Below are 22,986 nucleotides of genomic sequence, written 5' to 3' on the forward strand. Positions count from 1 at the left end.
GTCACACAACCACTATTTGTTTAACCATGTCAGACCATACTCTATTTCCTAAAAAGGTTTTAGATGGTTTTCCTGCTTCACCCAAACTTATTTAAGTTTATTGTGGATTGAACCACTTAAGCACAACAGGGCTCAACCTTTTGAGCTAATTGACTTTTTAAATTGCATGTAGTGAAGAAACAGGCTCAGTCTAACTTAAAAGTAGACTTTGTCGCATACTGCAAAACGTTCAAAAGCAATCAGTAATGAGGAATATAAAAGGGACATCAGTTGTGTAGTGGTCAGCTTACCTGGAGACAGGTTCCCAAATGAAATACTGTATATGTTTGTTTTTTTAATTGTAGCACTTTCAGATTGAAAAATGTAAAATTCATTACAAACTTACTAAATTATTATTATCATTATTATGAAATTCAGCCTTAGGTTACATACAATTTGGGGCCGATTTTAAGACATCTAAAACAAAACGGAACATCGTGCCCTCAAGACCCACGGTTGGGAAAACTACTCGTTTATTTTGTGTTTAAACGGTGACCTCTAGTGGTGGAAAAAATATAGTGCAACTATGTGTTTGTATGAAAATTGCCAGTGCGGACATAGCTAATTCATATCAAATTTAATTCAGTTGGCAATATGGGCTTTCTCGAAACCCATGGATGATTCACTCAATTGACTAAAAAAACTACCAAAATGCCTAATTGGCGGTAAATCCAACTCCTACGAGCTATTTTTGCGCCTCCGCTCTCCAGCTGGCGCTCATTGAATTCCCGATGAGAATGATTGGCGTAAGATGTGCTGACGAAGGCGGGTTTAGGAGAACTGCGTCAAGTTGCCAACAGAGAAACAAAAGCTGCTTAGCAGGCCTTCAGAATAAAATTGTTGATCGGGGGTTGCACATGTTTAGCAGAAATTACAAAACGAAAAGCTAGTTGGAACATTTTACTTGCGTAAAAATAAATGTTCCCAAATAAAAACCTATTTACAACAGTTTGCTTAAAATTGTCACATGGCAGAAATTAAGTTTCTGAAACAAATATTTGTTTAATTTGGATGCTTGGTCATTGTTTTATACCCTAACTCTTTTTTAAAATTATTTCTCCACAACTTTATTCCTGCTAATTTAATTATTTGTACTGTTTTTTATTTATTTAGGGGTATCAGAGTAAAGTGGGCTAAATACAAATAAATCTTATTTTTAAGATTTTATTTTTTAAAGTATCACCACTAGAAGATGCTTTGTTTTAGTGTATCACATGAAATCTAAGTAACAAAATGCTAAAAAAAAATTAAATAAATAAAAAAAGTTAAATGGTACAAACAACCTAAAGAAATATAGTTATAATACTTTTTCAACACCAGTACAGAGGTATCTCCGCTGCTGCACATAAAAGACAAAAAATGAAAAAATAAATGAATAAATTATCTTCTGTTTTCTTACAAAATACTAACATAATTACAACACAAATAAAAATAGAATTACACAATACAAAATGCTATTGTGACAGTGACAGAGCCTAAAACATGTCCACATATAACATTGTAAATCTCAATTGCAGAGCTTGACAACTTAGGAGATGTGCTGAATGGACTTCCTGGAAAAGTTAATTAAAGATCTTTTCATTTCTCTTAAAGGCATTTCACTTCTTTTTTTTATTAACAAAGTTTCTGCTCAAAGGAAAAAAATAACTCTCATTCAAAAGTGTGTAAAAATACTGCCTTTTAAAAAGTACAACTAAGGGTATATTAGTAGGTTTAATGGACATAATCAATTAACACTGATAGCTTTATGAGCCGTAGATGACCTCAGTTTGATTTATGTTTCTGTTTTGATCAGGTACTGTTTATTTCTCTATAGCTCACCATTCTCTCTATACTTTTTCTCTTGTGTCAGTTCGTGTGTTCTCATTGTTGTTCTTTGGCTTTGTTTCTTTTTAGATGTTACTTTCAACCTGCAATGCCAGAGCCACTTATGGCTGGAAATAAATTCTTACAAAAAGTGTTTCATCTGCTTCAAAGCTATTTTGTAATCGTTGCTTATTTGCATTATTTTATTCATTAGTCTTCAGAATTTGCACATAACTCTTTATTATCTGTCTGTATGATGACATGATTGCTATGTATTAAATCAGATATGATGTTGAGTTACTCAGTATTCAAATAAGCTTTTCACTGCCCATCTCTCGACAAGACTTTTATCGAAGTTTCATTTTGAAAATATTTTCCGGAAGTAGTTTTGTGGCCCAATATATTTCTGTAACTTGATAATGTTAGAGGTTATTCAGCTACTGGGAGACGGGGATTATATCAAGTGGATTTGACAAGTAATAAACCCTTTGGAAAAGAACCAATACAACTTCTAATTTCTCATGGAAGAGCGCTCGACGTAGCAGTAAGTAAATGTATCGGTCCCTGAGCCTAACAAGCAGAGACGGACGTAATGCTGCCATTGTGCTTTCAGGTCACCGTGAACTTTTATCACTTGTTTTGCCTATGCATAAATACACGTAGATGTAAGTTTCTTAAAAAAAAAAAAACATGCAGTTTAAAAGAGCAGGACGTTTTTAAAATTATTTCTGTGTACTATCCAGGTGATGTTGCGGTGTTAACGTAATGGATATTCAGCATATTTAAAAGGAAGAGCGGATTTTTGTGGGAGTCTGGCGTGTTTGGAGAGGATATCTTAATCAGCGTCATGACGGAGTCCTCCAAACCCCCTTCAGGGTGAGTCTATGAACACAGACTGCACGCATACCGACTTATTACCGGTTTATGTAACTTGAAACTAACTTTACGTTTTTAGTGTGCACGTGAAATCTGGCCTAGTTAACCACAATGGCATCGATTCTGTTGACCTTTTACAACTTTTGTGTGCTAAAGTTTGGTAGTTATTGTTAGGATTTATTTTAATTTGCCCGTTTAATGATGTCTATAGCAATACTAATAATAATAATAAAGAAACAAAAAGTGTACCTTGTAAGAACACTCACACTACTTGAACTTTCTGTTACAGCTATGCTTACTATAAAAATTACTTCTGAAGGCAGTGGATTGCACTGACTTTTATTATGAAAATGGGTGCCATCATGCATTTGAAATGTTTGCTTGATGTTGAGAATCATGGAGAAGGCATGGGTCTTGTAAAACATGACCTTCTGTCACATCTTTATAGTATGTGTGATGCTGCAGATGTTCTCCTGTTCTCAGTAGTGCATGTGAATAAGAATGAAGGACGATGATCTCAGTATTTATTTTTGCATCCGGGTGAGGTACGCAACTATTTCTGTGATGCCACTTTCATGTTTTATTTATTCATTATAGTTAACAATCAACTGACCATCAGAGAATAACATTTCAATACTTTGAGTTTTGAAGTAGCCAGATATTAGCCCCTTTGATGAGTTTGGGTTAGCGCTGCAGTGCTTCATGTTGTTGAATTCCACCATCACCATGTGTTAACAAGGACTTTCATCTTGCTACTCTGCCACAGGGGCCAGATTTGTGGAGATCATAGTAGAAATTTTCCAGACTCTCACCAGAGCTGTTGAATTCTGCAGCTCTTCCAAAATAACTGAATAGTTTCTGTGATTAATGCTTTTCTTCATGCCTTTCATGTTGTGCCATATTTTCCACTGACTGAAAAATGTCTCATGACATGTCCAAAGCTTGGGATATTGCAGTGGTATAAGAAGGACTTTACTTTAGATTGTTGTTGGAAACAGCACTGGTAATGTAAAGTGAACATTTTGCGTGTTTATCTGTTATTTTAAGTGCACGCCTCTTTAACCTGATTACAGAGATTTCAGAGTCCCAAGCACGTTTTAGCTAAATTACAAAGTGACTGTCCACTGAGTCTGCTGGTACCGGAGCCAAAATGCCTTTTCATCCTTTCGCTGTGCGACATTTTTCTTCAACATACATCGCCGTGACAACTTCTGTGTTACAACTTCTCCTTCGTCATCACTCTTTCTCTAGCTGCCTTACTACTGTTATCCTAATAAAACAGAGCTCATAAAACCTTGCTAACAAACTTGCTTCCAAAACTCACCCAGCATGGTCTCTTGAGCAGACACAGAAAAAAGACAAGACTACTCTTTTTGGGAAGTGCTTTTGTAACCTGGCTTTTGAAATCTGAGCACTGGGCTTTTATGCGGGTGTGGGTCAGTGCTTAGAAAGCTAAGAGTGTATCCTTCAAATGTGGGAAGGGAAGGCGGCCTGAATGAAACTTGAATTCTGTGCATTAAAAAACATGCGATAAATTCAGGGTAACTTCCTTAAAAGCGACAGTTTGATTTCTCACAGAAAACCCGAGATCAGACATATAAATGTAAGGAAAACTATTTCCAATCTGTTGCGGTTAAATTAACCTTAAATTTTGCTTATCTTGAGCCTAATTTTGTTTTTATTGGTGCTACCAGTTTTGACAGAGCAGGATGTGGGCAAGCTTCTGATTCCATATGTTCTTACTCTCAGTCAGAGAAGGAGCATTTTGTCTTTGCTAAGAAAGCAAACTGATTATAAATCAAAATTAGAAACATAATGAAAATGCTAGGTCAAACAGAACAACACCTGGGGATGTTTTTAATCCTTTGTTTCTTTAATTTATCAACATTTTCCACCAACACTTAACAAAAAAAATGAACATTTAATATGGGTATATATTAGACCAATAAAAACATTTTTAAAATAGACATGTGGGTGGGATTAATCAAAATTAAAGGACTTAATTTGACAAATGAGCCACATTTGAATTAATATTTCATTTTCTGAATGTCTGTCTTTTCCTATTCATTAAATACAAAAGAACTAGGGACATGTGGGAACAACATGTGTTAAAGTAACACTTTTTTTTAGGAAACAAGTAAGAATAGCCCAAAATCAGTAGCAGATAAAATCTTAAAGAGAAATAAAAATCAGTATTGGCAGCAAACACATCTGTGCATCTCATGTCATTTCTGAAACAAAACCACTATGTGAAAACTCTTCAAGTTTGTTACTTCTGACTGTGTGTGTCGGAGCATTTTGCATTTAGACTAGATTTGTCCTGTTGAACTCTGCAGCAAACACGTACCTTTTAATTAACAGACTGATGTCTTCCTCTGCATGACTGGAGCGTGTGCGCTTGTGTGTGGGGGGGTGTGTGCACACGTGTTTGTGAGAGAACAACTTCCTGAGAGTTTTGTTTGTGAGCTGATTAAGGTTTATACAAGAGGCTTTTTAATAATGTGGTTTTGTTGCATATGCCTTGCCTTCATTTTCCATCAGCAGTAAGGGAGCGGCAGATGTATGAACTTAAACTGAAGCGACTGTGATATTCCTTAAATTTACAACTTCCCTCACGTGTGTGGGGTTTTTGTTCTTCAAAGTGCTTTATAGATCTGTGATAACTTTATAGGGAGTTTCAGTACTTCTGTCTGTCTTTTATAGAGTTAATTGTAGTCACATGAGTTATTTCCAATCTGTATTTCACATATAAAATGAATTATTTTCAAACAGGCCACATGCATATTTCTAAATATGAACTTCCTCCTTTAAACATAAGGAAAACTCATGTCGAAGAAACTGTCTATGTACAGGCCTCAGCAACTGACGCATGCTGCCTTCTGCTTCACAGCTATGTTAGACTTAGTTTTCTTGTCTCAGAAGCTTCCATTGTTTGTGATGCACTTGGTTTTGCATCTGCTCATGTTTAGCTCAATTGTGAAAATGACTGATGCTTTAATTTTTTTTCTAATTAATACTATAGAGTGTGACATGCATTTGTATTTAGCCTACCTGAGTTAATACTTCGAAGTTCAACTCTTATTTGGAAGGTTCGGTGCTGTTATAGCTACAAGTCTTTTGAGTTTGTTGCTGTCAGCTTTGCATCAACATACATATTTTCAAATGTTGCACAAAATTACAAAGAAGAAAACTATATATCATTTTAATTTCACTTCACAATTGTTAAATAATTGGGGTTAGTCCATGACATAAGGACTCAATATAGTATAGAAGAGTGTAAAACTGAGTGAGTAGAAACATTCTTTTTAATTAAAAATATATATATATATATATGTCTATTTTTTTTATATACAAAGAGGGACGTCTCCATTGGTCACAACAGTATATTTAGGCTTATTTTATGGTAGCTTAAATTAAACCCCATCTGAAATGTGAGATGGACAGGAGAGCACTCACTTGAGGTTATGTTGTTTGCAGTTCTACAGCATCAACCATTTAGCAGACCACTTTGACTTAAATAATGTGTGGATGCTGGGTTTCCACAAGCTTGCAAACTTCAACTCAACTCTTAAATTTAGAGATAATCGGCAGAGAATGGTAATAAAATGTTACGTATGTTTTTCTGGTAATAATGGGATTTCTGTTTAATGTCAAATGGATGTTTGTTTAAGGGCAAGAACACCCAACAACATCCCTTCTGTGTACCATTAAGACAGAAACGCAGCTCTGAATATTCACTCCAGAGCAATGCGGTGCTATATTTATCACATTTCTACACTGGGTGTATTTGTAGACAGTTGTTCTTCATGGGCTCCACCACACTGTCGGCTGTGTTATATGCCAACCCCGCTGTTAGTGCTGAACACATGAAGTGGCAGACACTTTTTTTAACAACAAAGACCTCTCTGTACACTTGACAATGTGAAGTATCAACAGCGGACAGACAGAGAGTGTTTGTCTGTTTAAAGCAGCTGTTATGAGTCAGTTTATTTCTGGAAGCCCGCTGTCATATGTTAGTCACTGCGGTATGTGCGTTGGTAAGAGAGGAAGACAGACGGACTGCACATGTTTGCGCATACAGATTTAATGGAGTCTGGTGGATACTCCAAGATTGTTGGATGTTGGTGAACCGTTTAATCCATTAATGCAGAGCAAACAACCACTTTGTGCTAACATCATTTTTTGAGGTGTTATTATGAAAACAATTGAAGGCTGCAGTACAGAGCCTGTTTATGGTGACATTTCTATGATGTACATTGAGAAACACAACAAGTGGAACTTCTATTTGATCTCTTGTCCTCTAAATAATCTCAATTCATGAAGATGAGTACTTGGTTTAGTTTTAAGAAGGAGTAGGTGTTGCCATTGTGAAAGCTGTTCTAGCAATGTCTGCATCATAAGTGTTTTTCCTTGAGTCTCTCTAGTGGGAGCAGTCTCTAATTGAACAATCATCTTGGGGAATAGAGAACAGACTAATTAGCATTTCTAACTGTTGTGATTTTACATGATCTCTCTGTCTTTTCACCATCAGCTCCATTGTTCTTCACCTATTTGCTTTTTCTGTTCTGTAGTTCTGCATCATCAGATATTTCTCTTTTTCCTACTAACATCTGTTATTTCTTTTTCTTATTTCTACTGGGGTTGTTTGTCACTCATAAGTCATCATAACGTTGGAATATTGTAAAGACTCCTATCACTCCTTACTTATTCACTTAAGTCACTATAAATTTTTCTGCTACTTTATTTTTATAATGCATGGTTACTTATTTTTTGTGTCTAATTAATTAATATAATGTGTTCACTTGGTATTATTTTTTACTAAGCCTAATTTTATTTCTATTTTATCATTTATCTACTTGTGATGCTGTGTTTGTTGTGAAGCACTTTGGTCAGCTGAGACTGTTGTAAATGTGCTATATAAATAAACTTTGACTTGCCTTGATGGAGTTACTGCAATAAATACATTTTTCACTCATTTTTAATATTTTTCTAATGGGTCTACAGACTTTCTGGTCCTAGCCTAAATTTTAGATTGTTACAATAAATATTCAGATTTATTGTGATGCACATGTGCTGCATTTTTTGTTGGAGTCAAAAAAAAAAGCCTCTAATTGTCCTTGTTTCAATGCAAAATAATTTATGCACCTCTAGTTTAGTGGAAAGGTGGCTTTTCTATAGTATTTGATAGATCCTCCCACAGTTTCATTGAGAAAATAGTAATAAAATTGAGAAGACTAAACTGAGTACTGAGTCCCATATTAAAGGAAACCTAGCAGCCATGTGCAAAGAGCGAGTTTCATTTGAGTGTGGACGCTCAGAGAAATGTGATGCTACAGTGCCTATTTTATTGCTGTGCTCGAGGAAGGCAGTGCTTTTAGCGTGGTTATAAAGAACCACCATACAAATTATGTGACCTTAATGTATTTTAAAAAATGTAGAAATATAATGTGCAGACCAATTCAGAACAATGAAAAAACTGCATCCGCAGGCAAGACCTTCATTACGTCGCAAGACATAGTCTACATTTGTGTCTTGCTGTGTGTTTAGGTTGCTAATTATGTGGTCAGTAATTCTTTCATCAAGGCGTATGCTGAATTAGACCCTGTTTGGGTAGCTAAGCAGGTTGCTATATGTTGCTACGTGGTTTAGCAACATGTAGAGAGCTCGTGTTTTAAATGTCTTTATGTACTAACAGAAAAAAGTCTTTCAAAGCTTCTTTGCTGGTTTTCTTTCTTGCCATCCTTGTTGGTTTTTGCCTTTCTGGGACACACGCCCTTTGTGAGAATGCGTCCAATATCCACAGCTGCTGCTGAACCGAGGTCTGCTCTCATCTGCAGTCAAGTGGTGTAAATATAGGTTGTCATGGGGACACCATGACACCCAAGAAGTATGCTGGCTGGATTGCAGGATGGTGTATACGTGTGGGTCCAGAGTGAAGTGAGGGAGTGTCTGGGATGTGCTCACATTCATCTGAGACAGGACAATGGAAGGTGGAAGGTAAATAATGGCACTGATAATTGTTGTTGTTCATTCTAGTGGTTTTACCATTTGAATTTTTATTTTAAACACAAGTTTTTTTTTTAAACTTACTGACTACATATACAGTATGTATTCAATAAAGAAAAATGAGGATTTTAATTCTTCAAGCCAGAGGAAAGTTTGTCAACTCTAACAGCAGCTTTGTAATATGAACGCAAGATAAGAATTTTCCTCAAACATGTAGGATGTCCCATAGGCAAGTTTTTGTTTAGATAGTCATCAATCCAAATGATTGCTAAGGCCCACATTTGTGTCTTTTGGAGTTTCTGACAAAGCTAACAACTAAATAATGTTGTGTTTTCAATGTAACTCATTTTTATCTAAATAAATATCATTAAAAAACTCACTGGTAATTTGATATTGCCCATCCCCAACCTGTACCTTAACGGTGTTTGGTCACTTTTCAACTTTTGGACAATGTTCTGCTTGAGTCATGTTCCTACAACTCAAATAACAACGGTGTCAATGTGATGTTTTTGATAATCAGTCTTTTCAAATGGTACATTGGAATGTCTATGCGTATCTATGATTGTCTGTCCTGTGAATGGATGCATAACCACTATTTCTCAATTTTGAATGAAGTAGTGAAGCCATATCAAGGGCATCTAAACAAATTACCAATTATGATCAGTCAATGTGTATGTGGAAATTATAATGTCTTGTATTATAGGGTTTCACATTATAACTTCTATTGTCCTTGACTCTAAGGACATCCTTGTAGGGCTGCGGGGATGCTACTCCATCTCTCACCCAATGACATGGGTGGACAAGTTGCCACTAAATTAAATAAATAAAGAAATTTGTCAGAAACAAAGTAGTTCACAATCACCAGTGGTTGTCTTATTTAAAAACTGAAGGTTTTTCACATTTGCTTCTGTACTAGCTATGTCCTTCAAGCAATGTAACGGCATGTCTAGAAGGCAAGTGTGTTTATTTTTATTTTGAGAGGGTGACAACTTTTCTGCTTGAATTACTCCTTTCTAACACCTCTGTCTAAAACATCAGTCAGTTGACTTCCTGCTGTCACTATGTGCTTGTTCGGTAGTGATAACTGCAAAGTCATTGACTCTGTGCTTTGTAAATAAACTGAGTCGAACTTTGTTGCTCACGTTTAATTTGGTGCTGCACAGTGGCCCAGTTCTTAGCCATGTTTCCTTGTAACAAGAAGATCACGTGTTCAAATCTGAGCCAGGGTCTTTATGCATGCAGTTCACATGTTCTCTCTGTGAATGTGTGGGTTCTTTTTCTCCAAAAGCCTAAAAGATGCATGTGTTGGATAAATTGGTCCGTCTAAAGTGCCTTCAGGTGTGCGTATTGTAAATGTTGAAACAGGTGCATATTTATCCAACTAAATTTTTTTTTAGTAGTGAAATCAGAGAAAGGTTCCTCTTGTGAGTAATGGATATCTTAAATCTTATCAAAAAAGACCTAATAAAGAGTAAAAGGTGTTTTATTATGAACTTGGGGTAGTAATGTATCCTTATGAATGATGTTTAGTCAAGTGAAAGGGACTTAGTGGTTCTGAAAGGTCCATTAGCAGTGTGTGTGTGTGTGTATGTGCGTATAAAAGAAAAGAGCACTTTAGTTCCTGCAGCATCGCAGCACTCCACTTACTGCACCCCTGTGCCAGAGCAGGGTTTCCTGCTTTTCCTTCATTACTTCTCTTTTACTCTCCTCATCTTTCTCATTGCTTACGGTGATTCCAACTCTGTGGGAGACCAGACTTTTTCCTAAAGGTGTCTTTGTCTATGCTGGAGAGAGGAAAGGAGAGAGCGGGAAAGTGAAATGTTGCTCTAAAAAAAGAGAGGGAGAGGAGGATACTAGCTCACTGTGCTAAGTCTGGCTGAGGCCCAGTCTTACAGGTCCACAGAGCCTGGTTCTGTTTACCTTTAAAGACCAGACCTACCAAGAAGGCTTCACATCCTAATAATGCCTTTGTAGCTTCTTAAGTGTTTATAAGAATAACAATGTAGTAAACAATATAGTACTATGTTTATGGTGGATAACCCATATGTTTGAAGGAGTTTTATATTTACAGTCTTCAAACTTAATAATAAAACAAACCCCTCACTATAATTTACTTCTAAATGGATTATAATCAGTGTTGTCATAACCTTAATTGTGGGCTGTCATTTCAATGACACAACCAGCAGAAACCACTCTGCATTGCATGAGTTAATGACTCTCTGTGTCCTCTGGGTCAGAGTTAGCTGATGTCTCACATCCTGTCAATGTTTAACCTTACTCAGGTTAGAGTCCGTTCGCTGTCATGCTCATTCTTATTTTTCTATTCTGGACTGGGTGGAAAAGCCTCAGCGAACATTGAATTTTACAGCCCTGGGTTGGACGATAAAAGACGGGCACATCGATTATTTTGAGGAGTGTGCTGAATCTTAGAACATTTGTAAAGGTTGAGAACTAGTCTTTAGTCCAATTGTTTGGACACTAACGCAAGGATTTCCTTTGATGTAAGTGAGATACTTCTATGAAATTCACATGCACTGTATGAAAAAATGTTGTCTAGAATAATTGTTTGCCATTGTGTACATACAGTGCATGACTTGTTGAAACCTACTGTTTCTGTTGGGCTGCTGATTGTAGCCTCGGGAGTCCATGTCGATAATATCTTTCACAAGCTCATCACAGGAGGATTTTTTTAATGCAACTATTGTTCTTATGGTCTGAACATGCAGCTGTTTTCAGTAGTTTTCGTGCCAACGAAGTTTTATTTACTTTTGAAATGTATTTTATTTTAGGTAGTTCAGGAAAACCAGGCGATCCCAAGAACTAGGTGTTGGCTGGCATGAAATTCTCTTGGTGGATAACATTTATTAAGCTTCACTGTATTGAAGTGTTTATTCAAAAAACATAATATTTAAATGCATAACATAATTAGAATTATTGTATCTATTGTATCTTATTTCTATTGATGCTAAAATAATTGATGCTATTGATGCTAAAATAATGTCATTGAATGTTACTTATAATAATGCTATCTATATATTTTTTAATCATTTTTATACATAGATTTAAGAAAAACAAAGTAAACCCCCCTGGTAAAATTTAGCAGTTATTTTTAAATAAAGATGCTTGTCGCACAGAATGTTGCACCTTAATTATTATTTTTTTCCTTTCCAATTTATGTGAGCAGAAACAAGACGTCAAACAATGTCATATCTAAAATAAATGAATATAAAAAACTTCAGTATGATGAAGAAGTCAACATATAACAGTACTATTACAAACAAACTTATTTACATCTGTTTCCAAGCCTAGATAGTAGGAGCCTTTCAGACATTAAAAAAGCAGTGCACAGCAGTAAGCGGGGGAAGGGCAGCACTACATTAATCTACACTTGCAGGTATACAGATGGAATTTTCTTTATTCCCTCGGAAACTAATTTTCGTTGTGAAATGCTCACACTTTAAACCCTTTGTTTACCGTGATACCAGTAGCCAGTCCTTTCCAGGTTTCATTTTAGTAAAACTATGATTCATCAGGTGTTTTATAGGTGACTATATATTTTATAATGATCTGTTGCTGCATATTTTTATTTTAAATAATTACCCAGAGCTGCAATAAGATTGAAAAGAGAGATGTTTATGAGGGGTGCTATGGAATGCAATTTAAAGGCGAGAACTAAGTGACACAAATGCATTTCATAGAAGTGTGGGCGGTCTGGGATATAGGTGAGATAGCAGAAGGAGAATCTGCAGAAATTGTTAGGTTGTTGTGAGTCATTTCAGAATCACGTTGAATCAGTAGCTGTTCGAAGATTAAACATCTTGATAACCAAACAGATGATTTCAGTTTCTGTTGTGGTATGAATGAAGTCTTTGGTGCAACACTGCACCAAAGTCAGAAATACAGAAAAAAAAAAAAAAAATGTCATTGGTATTCAGGCTGCTCTTGAGGTGGTAACAGTGGAATCCATTCACCAGGCTGGGTTGTTATGTAAGCAGTGCTGAATTCAAGAGAAACAAAAGTGCCTCAGTTGAAATAGAAGTAAAAATAAAATTAGTGCTTCTAAAAAGGTAATAAAAAACACCTGGGAACATCTAGTATTTCTGTATCTTTTTTTTAACCTTTGGACTTGTCATTATCCAGGAGGAGAATGAAAGTTCCTGCCCCACCTCCACCGCAGGCCCCCCAACCGGCTCCCCGTCATTTGTTCAGGTACAATGTACCTGATGGAGGAGGGACATCAGCCATGGATGTCAAGGAAAACATCCTAAGGCCCACCATCGTTTTCCAGCTAACTCTACCACATGGCTACCAGGTTTCTATAACAGAGGATGGAAGGTTAGTCCAATGAAGCACATGTTTAATCTCTCAAATTCCAGTGGTATTTGTTCAGTCACTTTGTCCTTCCATTGCTTTCGTCTGCGAGATATTTTAGTTGTGAATGCTGATACAAGTTCTACAATCTACTGCTATTTTATTTAAACTGATAAATCTAGAAATCTTTCAATCTTAGAGTTAGATCATGTGAGTTAAACTCCCAAACTGGAATATGATAAATGGATGTTGCCCTATTTTATGAAGCCTGGTGAATGTTCACATGCCATTCTCTACGCAGTGCACAGGCTTTTGTCCTGGTGTGTGGTCAGCTGACCTGCTAATGCACTCCATAATGAGGTTCCTGCTGCTGAGGCAGAAAATTGGGGATGTCTTTGATAAAAAAACAAAAAAACAACAAGCCTCTCTTTATTACCCAAGTAGAATCTTAAGGCCAGCAGATGTCTCCATTGTATTCCCTACCAGTGTACAAACATAAGGTTTTGTTTGTTTTTCTCTGGTCAGTTTTTACATATATAATGTACTGGTGCTTTTTGGTTAGTTAGAAAATCATTGAGAAGTAAAATTATTTCAAGAAATCAGTTCAAGAAATGTAACTAATGTATTTTTTTACGCAAAAACACAATATTTTTTTATGTGCATGATTATAGCTTTTATTAACCAGTTAAAAAGTTATTCTTAATTCGGAAATCCTATGTTATTGCCTACACTATACTGTCTTGACTGTTGTCCAGTTTTAAGTCATTGACACCCTCCATAAGGAGAGCAGAGGCTCCTTATGGAGAGTCTCGAGAGAATCAAAATTTGAAGAGTTTCTCTTTGACATTTAACCTCTTGAAGCATTCACTGCAGTGCCTATTTTTAACAGTGGGAGTTGTGGAAGATCAAATCTGCCTGTATTCAACATCTGATGGCAAAACAATTGTGTATACAGGTTGTACATTTCTAATATAGTTCTAGCAACAGAGGCCTTACAAGTGTAAATTAGTTGCCCATTTTTTGCAGTTTTTCCATGCTTTTACTACTTTGTCTACCAGCCATTTTCCTTCCACTCAACTTTCCAATAACATGCCTAGATACAGGACTTTGTGAACAACCAGGTTATTTGACAATGACCTAAGGACAAATTAATGTCTGTCAAGTCAGCAGTCCTCCTCATAATTGTTTAGGGCATAACACAATATTTTTGTTTATTTTTTTATTGGTCATTCGTAAAATTACAATTTAAAAAATAATAATAAAGCTATACATTTCACACATACACTGTATGTGTGTCACAATTACATATTTGATTTATTCACTTTTTAGTGATATCCTAATTTACTCGGATGCATGAAACTATGTTTTATGCAGTAACCATGTTTTTCTAGAAGGTTTTGGATCAAAACAATTCAATAAAGTTTTTGAAATTAGTTCTTTTATTAATTGCAAATAGATGTGCTGTGGTCACCATTTATATCATGATTTGCATTGACTTACAGAAATCTCTTTCTAACTCTTGCATAAGAATACTCACACAGACAAAGCAATGTAGAGAACAGCTGACAACATATTGTAAAAGGGTTAAAAGAATCAGTGTTTGTGTCTTTATTTGCTGAGCTGAGCTGACACTGAGCTCTGTTATATCAAAAATCTTTTTAATGCCCCCGTATAGCACTCATATGAAATCGGTTACATAATTTAGCTGTGTAACTCGTATCTTTATTTCTGTTGCTAAACACTGCACTGGGTAGGTAACATGCAACTCAGAAACCTGGAGTCAGCTAATAGCTGATTACTTATCTTTGATGAATTGCAACACAGTGTTTTAATATTATGAAAATCATATGCCACTGTGTTGCCGTTTCAGGCCTACATATGGAGCACACTGATTCCAAAGTCAGAGATTTTCTCTTTAGCGTTCTTTGTTGTGCTATCTGTCTCCATTATGTCATTTGATCTGGATTTTCCCACAAAAGGAGACCATTTATTTCTTTGTCTGAAGATTGACAGGTAATACTGTAGACCTAATCATCACTTGCCCTCTCCAACTGGATTGCAGAGCAAATGAATGAATAAGTAGAGGGCAGAGCCAGTCCTGTTACACTAATGTTTTCTTTGCTGTTGTCTTCTCTTGGATAAACCTTGTAGTTTATTAGTTGATACATGGACAAACTGACCAAGTAGTAAAGTAAAGGCAAATTGCAATATTTGGTCAGTATTTAAAAAGAAAAAAAAATAATGATTATATATATATAATATATATGCTGCTTACATGAGGCCCCTTGTGTGTATATATATATATATATATATATATATATATATATATATATATATATATATATATATATATATAATATACTACTTATTTAGCTTATTAATAACTTATTGCTGTTTATAGTTTTAAAATTGACTTAGATATGTTTACAACAATATTGTTCAGTGCTCATCTAAGAACTCCAGTTAGATATGAAGACATCACATGTTTGAGTTTTCCAAAAAGCAAAGGGAAAACAGCAGTTAATTCTGGCAAAAAACAACTTTATTGTCCTGCTTATTTGCAGTTCATTAGGTATACGAGTTCGTTTTGCTTTCCTTTTTTGTGAAGCTAAAGCTAGGTAGGCCTCGTAACCCAATATTCTGTCCTTACAAAGTCGGGCACACGCACACACATATTATCCGGACACACTTTCACTCCTCTTTCTTTTCTCGTCTCCCAGTAAACCTTTGATGGATTTGCTGGTTGATTTGTGTGGTCACCACCATCTTAACCCATCAACGCACACCTTGGAGCTGCTTTCCCCCGACGGTCACTCTTTGGGATTCAAGCCCAACGCCCTGCTCGGCTCCTTCAATGTGGCCTGTGTGCTCATCAAGGAGAAAGTCGTGGAGGAGAAAGTGACCCGTAGACCAGCTCCTAAAGTGCCAGAGGTGAGTTACGGGGAATCCCGCTTTTGTTGCAGCAGGTCCCACTTTTTGTTGTGTGCTCATTGCGTTTTGAAGTCTATTTGAGGTCATTTAAAAAATACTGCATATGCTACCGCCTGAAATCAGTTCAAATGGTCCACGATTCTTATATGTTGTGTTGTGGCCAAAGGTATTTTCCTAAAAATGAAGCAGATATTTTAATAAAAGAGAATTACAATTGGAGAACATCTTTTTTTTTCAGTCATATATGAATAACTATCAGTTAATACATTTAACATCCTAGAAAAAATAGATCACATTATGTAACAATATTTCATATCACGTGCTTTATGCTGCTTACATGAGGCCCCTTGTAATCTTTCTTCCACCCTGTCCACTTTGTACCACTGGCAGAAGGCAAGGCCAGTGAAACCTGTAAGGGCTCATGCTAAGGTAGGAAGCTGGTTGCTTGTAAGCTGGCCTGTACATACTAGAGTCAATTTTATACACTCTTTATTTTTGTGTGCCTTTTCTGAGTGGAAACTCTACAGGTTGTGTTAACATTTTACTTTTTACTTCTTTTTGTTCACTCTTCAGCTATTTCTTTCTTTGTGTATTTTTCTCTGCCTCTCCTTAGCTTTCCTCAGGTGTTTCAATATTTGATGAGTCCCTTACCTTTAGTTACCATGCATTATTTCTCTGCTGTTCTCAGGGCTCAGTGGCAGCTCTGTCTGCCTTTGAGCCCACCTGGCCTCAGGCCAGAGGCCAACACTCCTCCTACAACTGCTGTCAGTCATTTACTGTTTTATTCCTTCACCCATTAGGCTTTTCAGCAGTTAAAGTCAGACTGCTGTGGGATCAGTGTGTACTCGGTTGATCAAAAATAGGTATGTCCTGTTAAAATATGCTAATCGGCCATAACATTATGAGTTGTTTCCCAATTGGGACTTATTTCTAGTCCTGAAACAGTTTATCTGATTAATCATGCTAGATTAATTATTGAAATGATAATCAGCTATTTTAGTAGTCGATTAATTAACTGGCATATGCAGACTTCACAATAAGGTCATTTGAAGAAAGAGCGACACACTTGGAGCCAAAACAGGAAATGTATAAATTTTTAAAATAAAAAAAACCTTCTCTGTGTGTAAAGACATAATACCTAGAACTCCTCAAGTGACATTGTTTTCATTTTTCCTGGTTCAAATTCTGTAAAAGAAATGCCTACAAGTAAGCTTGTTTTGCTTTCCAATTATTAATTGGCTAATTGAAAAAAATGGTCAATTTTTTAACCCTGCTCTATATTGATCCTAATTCAAGCAAAAAGGCTTGAGCTTTTCACTGGTTGATGTTAGAAACATTTTATTTAGATTTATATGCATTCTTTGCTCCAAATGATAAAGCGTTCACTAAAGGAATGCTATGTTTAGACAATAAATTGTTTATTCTATTATTGTAAAAACAAGTTGAATTAATTGTTTTTGTTTTTATTTTTGCATTTTTTTTATGCATTTCTAAAATTTAATAAAATAAATTGCAGTGATTAGATGACAAATTTTTTAAATTCAATTAATCATCAGAATATTTGATAGAATAATTGATTACTAAAATAATCATTAGCTGCAACCACTTATTTCCCATTATGTTGCCACAATCCTTCTGATCCATTGAGGCATGGACTCAAACAAATTTTATATCAGATATTGTTCCAGAGTCGTCATGTTGTCAGTAATGAAGGGAATGTGTGAGTCTCAAACTCGCTGTGATCTGCAGATGATGGAGGGAGACTTGCAAATGCAGGACAGATGAGGTTGGACTGGTAAACAGACTTGGTGCATACTACACACTAGTCATTTAAGAGCATCACATATATAAAGTTTTCTGTTGTTTCAATATTTCCATCAAGCATTGGCAACTTTTTCTTTTATTAGAAGTGCAACCAGCTGTTTTTCTACTTTCCCATCGTAGAACTAAATAATTGGAATTTGTCTATTGATTGACACATTTCTACTTAATAAGGCTTTTGTTTGATCAGTAGACCTAGATTTACTGATTAATTCTCTCCATCATTATCTCAGAAAACTGTGCGGTTGATGGTGAACTTCCACGGCAACCAGAAGGCCGTGTTACGGGTCAACCCGCTGGTTCCGCTCCAGGCTTTGATACCGGCCATCTGTGACAAGTGTGATTTTGACCCTGCACATGTCCTGCTCCTGAAAGATTGCATCAGTCGCCACGAGTTACCGCTGGACAAATCTCTGACAGAGCTGGGAATCAAAGAACTCTACGTGCACGACCAGAGTCTAGGTAAACCTTAACCTGAATTAACGCTAATTCTAATGTGGTGCTATGTGTACAATGGTGGTTTCAGTGACAAATATCAACTGTGAGTGGAATAGGACTTGCTTTATATGGATATTTTGTCTTATCTGTTCAGTTGTGATTGGAGTCAAGGTCATATTTTATGATTCATGTCATTCTGAGAAACCAAACCCAGAAAGATTCTGTTTTTATCATAGAAATTCTTGGTGTGGCGCAGAATGATACAAGCAAAACATTATGTCATGTTTATGGTCAAATGCAGTTATCTACTTTTTAATATCCAGCTGCGTTAACTACTAGTATGCATGCAGTACCTGGCAGGAGCATTCACTTCATTTCAAACTTTTTCACTAATCTTAGTGTTTTAGATATGTACATTATCACATCACACTTTGGTGTATTTCAAACACAAGGGCATGCATATTTTCATCCGGATACTGTAAAATTATTTATTATTTGTGTGTGTATCCTCCACATTAGTTTAGTCTGTGTGGCATTTTTAGATGTTTGAAAGTCTCGACAGAGCACAAACAATTTATCAGTTTGTTGCAATGCAGGTTACGTATCAATGACTCAGTCTGTTTGTAAATTTTTTTTTTCCAGTTTTACAGCCTAAAATGGCTTCTGCCCCTGTTCTGAACAACTCAGGTATATGTCCTCCATGTTGCTGGTGCTAATGTTTTCTATACTAACCCCCAATGGCTGTTTAACCCAATCTACTGCTGCTTCCTCATTAACAAAGCCTTGTTGGCGCTTTTATTAAGCTTTGTAGGCTGCTTATAGTAAGACTATGTTAAAAAAAAATTATGTGAAGTTATAGTTGTAATATGTGTGAACCATATTGACATCTTTTATTTCTGAATAATTGTAATGAACTTAATTAGCTTTGCTAATTTAGAGACCAAATCACATCATTGCTCAGTAGGATAGCACGAAAATAGCATTTTTATTGGGAAACGTCAGTTTAACATGTGAAGGTTAAATAAAACTGGTAGAAAACAATTAGGTTTTTGGCGCCCTCTGCTGGCTAATAAAGTAAGATATAGCAATTGAAACAGTTTTTTCATTAATCGATTTTTTTGGATATTGTTGTGTACAAGCAATGTAAATAACAGATTTAAATTGAATGTTTAGTTATTAAAAACACTCCGACCTCTTTATAACTGTAATTTATGCATTGCTATAGTTTCAGAATAACACTGACCCCTAACTATTTTAATATGACTCGTTAATGATGCCATATCTAACTTCACTTCCTCTACTTTTTTCTGTTTTTTGTAGAGTCTTTTTATTCCAGTACTGCTAGTCTGGGAAGACCACAAAAGAAAGGGTTGCTAAATATCTTCCCATTCAGCAAAAGGAAATCAAAGGTAAGATTTTAAATGTCACATGTAGGGAGTACTTTCGCAAATTCTAAAGTAACAGGCAGCCATTTTGTCAACTAACCTAACATCTTTATTTAATTTATTTTCCTAGTCAAAAGTAAACCTGTATTGTGTATAAATCTAAAGCCTCTGAGCCAAGCTGTAAGGCACATTCCTTGAGTTATCGTCATACTTTTGGATGGATACAAAGTGTCTATTTCTATATCGTTGAAAATATCTGCTGTCTCTAATTTTATTAAACACAAATGTGTTTGATTCCTGCTTGAGGCTGTCTCGAAAATTCATCTTTCAAAATAATCTCAAAGAAGCATTTTTAAGGTTGCATTCTTAACAATGATGATGTTGTGGATCAGATTGGTATCTAATGTAAAACAGCCAGAGAAAAGGCTTTGAAAAACACTAAATGCATGTGTGTGTCTTTGAATGCTGCATGTGTGTATTCCTTTCCATTTGCAGACTGACAATAAGTCTTTGGACATGGATGACTTTGATGACATTGCAGTTCAAAACTCAGACACAAAATTCAATGTAAGTATTTAAAATATATTTATCAATCTCATCTGAACTAGTTATGAAATTACTCAGCTATTTTTATGGGTGGATAGTACAACAGTTGATTGCAGCATATATTGAAAAACAAACTTCAAAGACTTGCTGATTCTGCAAGTTTTTGGACTCATTTTGTCCTTTGTATAGAGTTAGTTAAAATGTAATGTTTTGTTTCCGAGACTTTTATTCTCACTCAGCAGTTCAAACTGGTGTAGCATGTTGCAAACAGTATTGTGTGAGGTAAAAATCATTTATATGTTGATAGGTCTAATCTTTTGTATGACCGAGTATTAGGATCATAGTGTAGCAAAGAAAAAATAATGTGCCATGGAAAAAATCCCTGATGTTGAAAAGTTGCAAATTTGCAAGAAAAGGGTAGTTTTTTGGGGGATTTTTTCTGATTAAATTTCCAGTATTAAAACTTGGATATTCTCTGTCATTTAAAGGTATAAATTAATGTGCAACTGGAAGCACTGCATGCTTGAACAATGTTGTGGTTTATGAGTCCAAAGTCCAAATGGGGAGTTGCAGTACATGCTTATTGTAGTTAAAGCTGGGTCATTTAAAAAGTTGGTCATTATATCTCCAGTAAAAGAACATTGTTTTCTTTTGTCCTCCAGAGGGCAGCAACTGTCTTTACATTTGTAAGCAGGCCTCTGTCATGTTAATGTAGAAAAATAACTTGTTTTACATGCAAACACTTAATTACAAGTTGGACAATTACAAGCAACAGGTACACTGGTTATTATTAATAGAGAACAGTAAGTGAAGAGCAATGAACCTTATTCCTAAACACAGTCAGAAGGTTAAGATCAGCAGCTTCTTGGTTTGAACATCTGAAAATGTTTAGTAAAATTAGAATCCTTGATAGATGTGTTTGCAACTAATTATTTCAGGTTTAAACATCAACATAAAACTTCCCGTAACCACGTCACTGTAAAACAGATTCTCAGCTGCTGAGGTCTGCTTGTTACACCCATAACTTCATTAAGAAGGGAGTCAATTGCATTAGGTAAAGAAACACTGGCCGACTCTCTGCTGTTCTGTTTCACTGAGTTAAAAAGCTGCTGGTTGGACTCCACCCTCCTGTTTTCTGTCATATCACTAACACTGTGCATTGCCTCCATTGTTGGTCTGCTTGCTGTTGATGCTTTATAGCACATTTCTCATTGTATGCCTCATTTCCTTGATGTAATTATTTGAAAATGTTGAGAATGAAAACTTTTGAACTGAGTCAGGAAGTGTTAAAAAAAAAAAGGAAGGCATGGACAGGATTTATGCGTGCAAAACACAATGTAAAAGGCATTGTGTCATCTTTATGATGTAATCCAAATACCAAAATGTATCTAAGGCAGTGGCAGCTAAGTTTGATTTATAGATATTTTCATTCTCAGCCTTATCGTTATCAGTGGGCGTCAATGCAGCTTGGCTTTCGTCTCTGATATGATTGTTTTTCATTCACTGACTGTTATCAGACCACACACATGCAGGTGTGCACCCCAACACACACACACACCCACACACCTGCATACATGCTGTGTTATCAGCTTGAAGGCATCAAATTACACTACCTTGGCTACATTAACAGTAAAAGCCCAGCCTCTTATCTGTAATTGTTCATTAAGGGCTAAACTACTGTGTAGGTCGGGGTAAGAGTGTGTGGTCCTAGAAACTCTGACATTCCACATATCCTTATATTTGGGTAATTCTGTTTCAAATGGAAGCTAGTTAAAAATTAAAACCAAGTATTAATTTAATTCAGTTGTGTGACAGAATATAATGCTAAAGTGAGCCATAGATTTCAGCACAAAAAAGGAAAAAAAAAATTGTTTTGCTTACATTTTATACAGTATAACAGAGTGTTCTTCAAGTGTATGCAAGTGGAAAAAATTAAAGATTCTACATCACACTAACTAACCATGATATTTTAATGAGTGGACAACTGTCCATGCGACTGTCCATGCATTAAAATATGGACAGTTGTCCATATTGAAATGGCTCACAAATCAGCCAAAGGTGCTGAGTTGTAAGCACAACTCAAAAAAGGGCTACAAGGATCCAAGTGTCTTCAAGTTCCAGTTGGCCCAGTATAAATGTTATACAAGACTTTCCACATGGTGAAAAAAAAAACCAGTTTCTTTTAGGATATGCCTGTGTCGTTTCCAACCAGGATAAGAAAAAAGAATCCAGTTTGAATGACAAATGGATTTCAAACTAAATGATGGGCTTAACTGTACCTCTGGCATTATGTCCTTCTGGAACTTGAACCATCGCTCCTTTCATTTTCACACCAACTCTGATCAGCTTTCCTGTCCCTGCTGAAGAAAAGTACCCCACAGCATGATGCTGCCACTGCCAGCAGACAGTGTTGGTCTTCCTTTGCACGTAAAATGTTCAGTTTGGTCTCATCTAACCAGGACACCTTCTTCCACATTTGCTGCCGTCTCTTACATGGTCTGTGTCAAACTGCACACTCAACTTTTTCTTATATCCCCCTTCTCAGCAAAGGCTTTCTTCTTGCCACTCATCAATAAAGGCTAAATTTGTGGACTGTAAGACAAATTTTGTCTTGGCGGCAGATTCTTGAGCTGATGTTTTCTGCTGCGGGTCTCGTGGCTGCTTCTCTGATTAACGAGTTATGGCTCGGCCTGTCAGTCTAAGTGGACAGGCCATTTCTTTGTTGGTTTACAATTTGTCTATACTCTGTCTGTCTAATGAGTTTCTTGCCTACTCTGCTCTAGCAAACCTTTGAGGATTTGCAGGGCTACTTGGCAAAAAAATCTGT

At 36.0% G+C, this 22,986-nt stretch overlaps 1 protein-coding gene across 5 annotated transcripts in view; it reads left to right on the top strand.

The window, feature by feature from the left end:
* The first annotated feature begins 2,272 nt into the window (after positions 1–2,272).
* cobl (cordon-bleu WH2 repeat protein) overlaps positions 2,273–22,986 on the top strand; it is a 49,943-nt gene continuing 29,229 nt past the window's right edge. The window contains exons 1-8 of one of the 5 annotated variants that reach the window (XM_032558828.1): positions 2,273–2,389; positions 2,589–2,721; positions 12,868–13,062; positions 15,759–15,969; positions 18,024–18,252; positions 18,871–18,915; positions 19,549–19,637; positions 20,109–20,180. In XM_032558828.1, the coding sequence (XP_032414719.1) occupies positions 2,693–2,721; positions 12,868–13,062; positions 15,759–15,969; positions 18,024–18,252; positions 18,871–18,915; positions 19,549–19,637; positions 20,109–20,180 (870 nt within the window). In that variant the 5' untranslated portion in view covers positions 2,273–2,389; positions 2,589–2,692. Of the gene's footprint in view, positions 2,390–2,491; positions 2,511–2,588; positions 2,722–11,044; positions 11,229–12,867; positions 13,063–15,758; positions 15,970–18,023; positions 18,253–18,870; positions 18,916–19,548; positions 19,638–20,108; positions 20,181–22,986 lie in introns of those variants that run through there. The other 4 variants (XM_032558829.1, XM_032558832.1, XM_032558831.1 and 1 more) reach the window with 4 other exon arrangements.

Source organism: Xiphophorus hellerii, chromosome 3, assembly GCF_003331165.1.
Source record: "Xiphophorus hellerii strain 12219 chromosome 3, Xiphophorus_hellerii-4.1, whole genome shotgun sequence".
Taxonomy (NCBI): domain Eukaryota; kingdom Metazoa; phylum Chordata; class Actinopteri; order Cyprinodontiformes; family Poeciliidae; genus Xiphophorus; species Xiphophorus hellerii.